Source organism: Austrofundulus limnaeus, unplaced genomic scaffold (assembly GCF_001266775.1).
Source record: "Austrofundulus limnaeus strain Quisiro unplaced genomic scaffold, Austrofundulus_limnaeus-1.0 Scaffold51, whole genome shotgun sequence".
NCBI classification, from domain to species: domain Eukaryota; kingdom Metazoa; phylum Chordata; class Actinopteri; order Cyprinodontiformes; family Rivulidae; genus Austrofundulus; species Austrofundulus limnaeus.
This window is the reverse complement of record NW_013952453.1, coordinates 2,194,405-2,203,027: the sequence shown is the minus strand read 5'-3', so window position 1 is coordinate 2,203,027 and position 8,623 is coordinate 2,194,405. Positions and strand designations below refer to the sequence as shown.

The 8,623-nt window shown below is 37.9% G+C and overlaps 1 protein-coding gene across 2 annotated transcripts in view; it reads right to left on the bottom strand.

Annotated features, from left to right (window-relative positions):
- Positions 1-8,623, bottom strand: part of tafa3a (TAFA chemokine like family member 3a) — a 104,631-nt gene that overhangs the window by 66,003 nt on the left and 30,005 nt on the right. The window contains exon 1 of one of the 2 annotated variants that reach the window (XM_014008644.1): positions 6,925-7,041. The exons of the other annotated variant lie outside the window; for it this stretch is intronic. Coding sequence (XP_013864098.1) covers positions 6,925-7,001 — 77 coding nt within the window. The 5' untranslated portion in view covers positions 7,002-7,041. Of the gene's footprint in view, positions 1-6,924; positions 7,042-8,623 lie in introns of those variants that run through there. 2 annotated transcript variants of the gene reach the window in all.

Sequence of the window (8,623 nt, the reverse complement as noted above, 5' to 3'; positions counted from 1 at the left end):
TCATTAGCACCTCTAGTAATATATTTACTGAGAAAAATGTTGACGTGTTCAATACTTATTTTACCCGCTGTATTTTACTGAACTTGAACAGTCACATTGATGACAGTTAAATAACTTGAACCAGTTAAGAACCAGCATAGAGTTTGTGCAGCTTACAGTATGTCAAAGAAATAAGTCTAAATAAACTGTATAATTCTCTTATAATTATATTAAAAAGAAATATATGCAAGGTAGAGAGCTGCCAGTCATCTATCCCAGATTAAATCTCAAAACTCAACATTTAGTGAAATGCACTGGTTTCATCTTAAGCCGGGTTCACACCRGACGTGTTTTGAGCAGCAGGAGCATCCAGTTTACATGCAAAGTCTATGGTGAATGTGTGTCTAGGTCATTAGCTCATTTAGCGTGATGTGGCATGAAACGGCAGGCACGGTAGAGCATTCTCCATGCATGCGGCGMATCCAAAGCAGCCGACGCTCGAGTTCAAAAGATTGAACTTTTGTTGCTCGATGCGCCGCATCAACCAATCAGAGAAAATCAGTTTTCCACGTGACGGTTTCTTGAATGTTGCCCACTAACCTGAAACAGACGGACGGGAGCTCTTTAGCTGAAATCGACCGTCTGCAATTGGTGTGCTTGCTGGAGATATCAGCACYGATGCAGGTCAGCAGCTCGTTAAACTGACCGCRGTGTTAAACTGGGCTMGGGACAAAAAAATTGTTTGTCAGCTCRCAGMTCCTGGAGTGGTGAAACTCACCGAACAGAYCRCCTCTAAATTATCTGGTGTATTAATWGTCTGGTGAGCCTAACGCTCGCTTGCTCTCAGTAAACAAAGCAAAGCCATTTTCTTTATTTCATCCTTATTTCATCCGCCATTTAAGACGGTCTCTTTTTTAAACCACTGTAGCATATTTACACTGAWTCCCATCAGGCTAAATTATTAGGTTTTAGAAAATTACAGTTTTTAAGTCCACACTTAGTCTGAATCTTCTCAAATTGAGTGAATTAATCTGCAAGTGCAGTAATAAAATAAATAAAATAAAATAAAAAAACAGGCTAATGATTAATAATCTAACACATTCTGCTCTTGCGTATAGTATATCACTCTCAAAACAAGATAAAACTTATTTTTGGCTGGATATAAGATGGTAGGACTCRGTTAGACAGACAATTTGTGCAGTGTAGTAGATTGTAATATCTATGAAAATCAATATGTTAAACGGATGAATTCAAAAACAAWAAAATAACTTCATAAATTGGCATCATTTAAAAACTCTGGTCTTGTCGGCCATTGAACCTTGTCTGATCTCTAAAAGTAGACTCTTTTTCGATGACCTAAACAGTGAAACTACTCGCCCTGATATTGATCTACTAACCCATTTTTTATTAGACTATTGCAGCAAACAACACTGCTGTTACTTCTAAATCTTCCATAGCCTTTTTAACTAAGCTTACCTCTTTTTCACTTATTTTGCTCATATTAAGAGTATCCTTTGGTGGTGAGGAAAGGGGGAGGGGCAAAGGAACACAAAATCAAAAGTCCATTTTAGCSTTACTCTCACTAATTCCTGCTCTGTCTGGCTTTTAGTGTCARCTGTAGTGCAGCACTTATCTACAGTATGTGTGCTCCTCTATGTAAACTGATGGATTAAGCATTGCTCTGCAGCACTGAGTGGTCCATGCATTAGCCTGACTGGCCAAGCAGATGGTTTTTTAGGAAAGAAGTGTTAATCAATCCCGTTTCCCCACTGTTTACAAAGAAAATGTTTCAGCTGAGAGTCGAGGGGAGCAGAGAGGAAGCTCGGGCGATATTAAATAAACTTCTACATCTTCTAATTGATTTATGTGCTCCTGTGTCTGGCTTTTTTATTGACCAGATAGTTTTAGAGAAAACACAGTTAGCCTCCTTTCAATCTGTCCTGCAATTAAAACAATGGCCACTTTACACTTTACCATAAACAGTATATAAAGTGGGTATATAACTTCAACCTGGCATCTGGTCCTGCGTTTCTCTGATGGCCTGAAGCAGAGTTCCAGCAGTGCACAGTACCAACAGCTGTGGTCATTAGGTTACCAGTGACAGGGAGYCCTCGGGTTGGTGCACGTTTGCTCACATGCCAGGAAAATATTTATTACCACACCAAGGTGCAAACTGAGTCAGAGATTTAAAAACTTTGTTGGTTCATCTTTTATGTTGCTGCCTTACACAGACAAAAACATTTAAAATTCAGTGTATCACGCCGAGTAGAAGAGAGTGTACAAAGTAAAGTTTTAAGTTTGGAAACATTTGAGTTTTTTTGTGCATCCTATTTCGCTCCTATATCTTGGAATTACTTTGGATTCTCATTTGACTTATCGTGATCATGTACAAGTCTTAACCACTAAGTTGAAACAGAAATTATAAGTTTATTCAAAAATTAGATCCAATTTGACATCTTCTGTTTCAAATATCTATCTTCATGCCATAATACTCTCAACCATGTCGTACTGTTTACCTGTTTGGTCTCTTACAACAAATGAAATCTTAGAACCCATAGWTAGGCTCTACAACAGGGCCTACAAAATTCATAAAAAACTTCCTGGTTGGACTCATCACTGTACAGTTCTTTCATTGTCTGATGCCTTGACTTTTCAGAATTATGTTTTGTATWGTGGTATTAATTTATATTTTCAGATCTTCCAAGGTGCCAATTATGGAACTCTCTGTGCATTGCTGCCCAAATCAAATTCTGGAAGTGGTCATTCAACTAGATCTGGTGCAAAAGGACAACTGACATTACCAACTTTTAAAAACTGTTACAGCCAGAGGTCTTTCTTCTATGTTTATACTAAAGCATGGAATGAAATTCCTCAAAACATAAAGTCCATTTCAAAACTACAGCCCTTTAAGAAGAATCTTGTCTGCCATCTGCTGGACACTTTTTGTTGTGCTCATATTTAGACATCCTATTTTGCAAATGCTGCCTTCCTGAAATTTGGTATGCTTGTTTGTCTTTGTGTCTGTCTATGGTGTATAATGATGTGATTGTGATGCTGTATTTCTGAGTGTTTTATGTGCTGCAGAACATGAACCTGCTGTAAAACAGCAATTATGCTGAATCAGGCTTGATTTTTAGTGATCCTTTCCTGTTTAATCAATAAATCAAATCAAATCAATCAATCCTGTCTTTTCATGCTGTAAATTATTTCCATCTGCAGGAACAGCAGCGTAAATGTCTGATGTAACAGGAAGTGCTGGATGACTAGAGGCAGCTGATTTGAGCTGATGCGATGTTAATGGAGGTTTATTTCTACATGTGTTTTTTAAAAAAATCACTTTAATGATTGACATCTTCCTGAGAGCGTCATCTGAGGCAGGGATGATACGTCCGTCTTTTTTCCGTGCATTTTGATGAGACGCTTCAAGGAAYGAAAATAGATCCCAGTGTTTACACAGAAGGGCGCGCTTGATAATCTGTGTCAATTTCATCAAGATAAGCTGCATTTTTTTTTAGCTGGTTACCACTTTGACCAAGCTTAAACCATGTTTTTTTTTCTAGTTTTCAGTTTATATGTTTTATACTGTGGTGAAATTAAAAAGGAAATTTCTTTTTTATTCATCTTTGACCAGCGTTCTCATGTGTGACTAAAATATTCATTCTTTTCCATCCAGGGTTTATTTGGCCTGTGACTATGCATGTTAATACTTTATTACAGCCTGTATGCTAAGTGGATTGCATAAAGCATGCTTAGCATAATCTCAGTGGTTCACAGACACACACCATATTCTCCAGGCTAACAGATGCTAAACCATAAGTTGATCCATGAGCTTACTTAGCAATTAGCTGGTGTATTAGCATTTTTTTCTCTGTACCTTCTGACAACATTTCTACAGAAAATAACACAAAGAAATGGTTTCCTGTAACTAGCTTGCCATGTTGTGCGTGCAGAGACATATGGAAAGCAGTGAGACATGTTGCTCACTGCTGACTGTTACTTTTTTATCTCCTCATTAACCTTGMTTGTCCTCTGCTCTCAGTCCTTTTCTCCTTGCTGTGTTCTTTGCCCGTTTCTTTTTATTTCCCATCTCCTTTTTTGCCTCCTTCCTCACCATCACCTGTCTGTTTCGCTACCTGTACTTTACAGCATCACCTTGCRGGTGGAAAAATGTGCAGTGCAGCTCTAAAAAAATAAGCCTCTTTTCTGCACCACCGTTTGACAGTAAAGTGGGCAGATARGGAATAGAAAGGCCTACTGAGAGAATTTTTTTTGATATTTAAAAAAAGGAAAAGCATGCCAAAGGAATTAGCATGGATCAAGTGAATAATCTGCCTACGTGAATATAAAATATGCACATAAGACTCCTTTTCTCCAAAATAAAAAAGTACAAACAGTGCATATTTGCTTTCTCCRAGGAATAAAATATCCCACAGATATCTGCTTATTTAAAATGTGCATGCCTTGACTTGTGTTTTCCATTTCATGTTTTTCATTAGATTTCCCGTCCAGTTCCTCTCCTATCTTTTCTATTTTTCTCCAGCTCCTCAGCTCCAATGTAAAACAACACACAATCACCTCCTCTCTGATAAGACTTTGCAGACAAACAAAGCACACTTCTGCTAGAATATCATCTGAATAATAAAGCTGCACTTCACATGACCCAAAACACATTTGTATGTAAAAGCAAACGAACGACGAGGCAGGTCAAAGTGATGCTGCCTGGAAATGAAAAACAGACGACAAGATATTGTTTTTTTAAATCAGTCTGAAATTTAGTTTTTTTTTTCCTTTTTTTGTATCATTTATTATTTATAATCTAAATGTGTTGAAACAAATATCCAATTACATCAAACCATGATTAAAGACTAAATTATGTTGCATTATTTAGTGTTTTTTATTGCTGCTTATAAATCTTTACTAAATCACATTCACTAGCAATAGAAAACCTTTGGCCATAACAGGTCATAGGTCGCCTTCTAGAAGGATGACACTAAATAAATAATTAATTAATCACATCCTTGTCAGCGTTTTGACACAAATYATATCAGCATCAAACCAGAAACACAGAACAACACACTGTTCCACTAAACACTTATTCATGAGAAAATAATAAAGTCATGACTAGCAAAATATTTAGGTCAGTTTTGAAGAAAAAAATCTACACTTGAGAGCTAAGCTACAGAATATTTGTGAGCTATGCCCCAACTGTGAYGAATCATTTCAATATTTTTATATCTATTACAATAACTCTATGTTTATTTTTAAAAAATCACAAATTCCTAGTAACTGATCATCACTTATCATCGCTCAGCTAATTTCATGGTGTCCTGCTGCAATCTCTGAAGCTTATCAGTTTGAATCATGCTACGGTTTGTTGYGCTGCATTTGAAGAAAGTGAAAATCTCTCATCAAACAAAATTTAATCTAAGAAAACATCAAAAATAAAGCTTGTAAGAGAGCCCAAGAGTCATGGTGCAACTTTTGTTTGATATCTAAATCTGYCTCCTTCAGGAACATACAGTGCACACAGGATAAATGAAATAAACGGAGTGTTCYAAGCGTATTAAGCAAATGCATGTTACTGCAAAGAGGATAAGCTAAATAAATGTTACAGCTTTAAAGATGCATCCGTAAAAGACTGGATCAAACTAAACATTTTAGAGCAGGGAACTTGAGTCTACAGTCAAAATGGTGATTATTGATCTTTCTGTTAGTGACTGCATCTTTCCTTTTCTGTTCATGTCAGTCGGTGATGACTGACTCTCCTCTTGTCAATGCGCCCGTGGCTTCTGTTGCATTTACGTGAGGTGGGATCAATCTGTCTACCAACCTGACAGGTCAAAGCAGCAGCTTGGACGGTGATTTATTCAACCCTTTGGTGACGTTTGTCAAATGACAGTGTGAATGCAACATGTGAAAGGTTCTGCTCTCAGTTATAAATCCAAAGCTCCTTTCCATCTTTTCACAGCTCAACAGCATGTTGTTGCTCATTGTTCCGCTGTCTAGTTGCTACATAACTGTCCTCATGTGTTCTACTTGTTTTCATGATGCTGCAATCAYGCTTTCAATGCAGAGACCTGTAAAAACATAGCACAAGCAGTGAACTAAAGTTAACAGCCAAGCAATAAAAACTGGAGCATTTAGTATTTAAAGGTGATACTTCACTGGACTGAAATTGTTGGAAGTTAGTTAGTGACTCACAAATGCAGAGAAATTGTGAGAAAATAGCCAGTTTTTTATTGCAGTTTCACTGAATTCTGTTTGTGACCAAAAAACAGCAAACCATGAAGTCACATTTTGCACACCTGTTTATTTATTCATTTTTTTTATCTCAACTTATTTACATCTGCATGACTTGCGAAACTGCAGTCTGAACTGTGCACGTTATTTTGTTGTCCACCTCCTCCTATGCTCTTTTTATACACAAAGTTGTCTGATAAGGTTAAARTAWGGAGGAATTCAGACCAAAGCTTTGCAGATCCATTTAGCATAGACCCCAAAAGGGGTTTAAAAGCTTGATACTCATTTATATCTTTCTTGCAAATAGACCTAAAACATATTAGGAGGATCTAAAATATTTTTTTACTTTTATATATAACTTTTGATAAAGATGTCTTAATTGCTCTGAGTTCATCTTGTCAAGTTTATTTTACTAAGGGTGAATTCACACCAGCCATGTTTAGTCCACTTTAATCAAACTCTAGTTCATTTGCCTGGAAAGTCTGGTTTGTTTGGGGAGGTGTGAACGCGTAATCGAACTCTGATGCGGACCAAAAAAAGCGAACTCTAGTTTACCTGAAAACTTAGGTTTCAGACTCTAGTGTGGTTCGAATGCATGTGTGAACTGAAAGTGAACTGCAGACCACTCCAAAAGCAGGAAGCAGACCATAACGCAGGGCATTCTGAGTAATAACAGTAATAAAGTTACTCATATCTTTTAAATACCTTGCTCGATGTCTGTATAAGGTGAACACCATGGCTGTGAGGATGGATGCGCTCCTACTCGGTGAATGCCGCCTCATATGGAGCTGTCTCAGATGCACATTTGCAAAAAAAATCCTACAATCACTAAAATCTGGCATCACTCCATGTTTGTTTACATTTTGTGAAGAAGGAAGTTGCGCTCCATGCCTTTTGAGGTTTTCATGTTGATTCCTTCAGTGGATCTTGGTGCAGCGCCCCCACAGGCGAAGGGAGAGAACAGGTTGTTCACAGGGTTTGGTTTGTTTGACACAGTACAGTGTGAATGTGAACCACGCCAACTGAAAATGTAAACAAGTCTTGCAATTTTGGTCCCGACTCGAACCGACTCTACCATACTACCAGGTGTGAACACGACCTAAATGTGTTAAAAACACAGATTGTACACAAACAGTCACAATAAAACACAAATACACCCTGCCATAATTCAAACGTGTTTACAAGCGACAGGACCAGTAGGTAGATGTTTTGAGTCTTGCTGGAGACTGTGTGTGTGGCCTCCTTACTAGACTGGTTAATGAATTGGCAAAATCCCCGGCACCTTCTGCCAAACTGTTATCAACAATGCAGCCCTGGCTTCTGTTTCTCTGCCAGGAGGGGCCATCCTGCTATCATCCATTTCAGATTTCTTCTTCTCTTTTTTTAATTCATCATCACTTTTTCACAATCTTGTTTTTCTCCTGGAAGAGGCGCATGTTTCTAATTACCTCAGGGCTATTCATTACAAATGACACAATCTCCACTGCACTGCGCAGATACTCGGAGTGCTGAAGAAAATGGGGTTTGCCTTCACTCCATGTTCTTCTGTGTTGATGAATAGTGAGATACAAGGGAGGAAGGCTTTTATCTTTGGACAAAATGCTACACTGGGCCATGAATATCTGCTTTTATTGTCAGATTATCTTCTGTGTGAAGAATCTGTTAAAGGGAGTAAGTCTTGCTTGAGAGAGCACMGAGAAAAGATCTGATCTGCGGCGCTGAATTACCTGGAGGAGGCATTCATGATACAAGTGACGCGAGGGAGATTTATTATGCAGCAGAAAGGATCAAAGACAGAAAGGAAGCAYAATCTCTGCGCCATCAAAGCACATCTACATTTTGTTTCTGTTTCAGAGGTCACAGGTTGTTTTTTTTTTCTGATCTCTGAGTCTTACAGTAAAAGTTAAAGCAATCACACATCCAGCAGTCTGCCTTGCGTCCAGAGAGAAATTACATAAACATATTCAATCAATCCCCAGTGGTGTGCAGTATTTACCTCCTGCTTGTTAAGGAATGAAAAGGACAGATGTCRACAAACATAAAACTACAATCATGCAGTTTTTAGAGTGACAGGAATGWTTTTTCTAACCAATCTGAGTTTAAAAAAAGACAAATGATTTAAAATACTTATTTTTAACATTTAAATCATTCAGTTAGGGTCTATATAAAGTGGAACTGCAATATCTGAATTCCTTTTTACTGTAACTCCACAAGCCCCTCTTTCATCCCTTTTCTGAGGCGTCTCAGATCAACTCGTTTTGAGGCTGTCTCTTCAAATCCAAATGAGGTGTTTCAAGCCCCGCCCTCATCCAGCTTCCAAACCAGTTCATTCCATTTTGACAGAGTGGTACACAATGGAAAGAAAAAGGAGTTTGCATATATGTTCCTTTTAACGTTGCTGCAA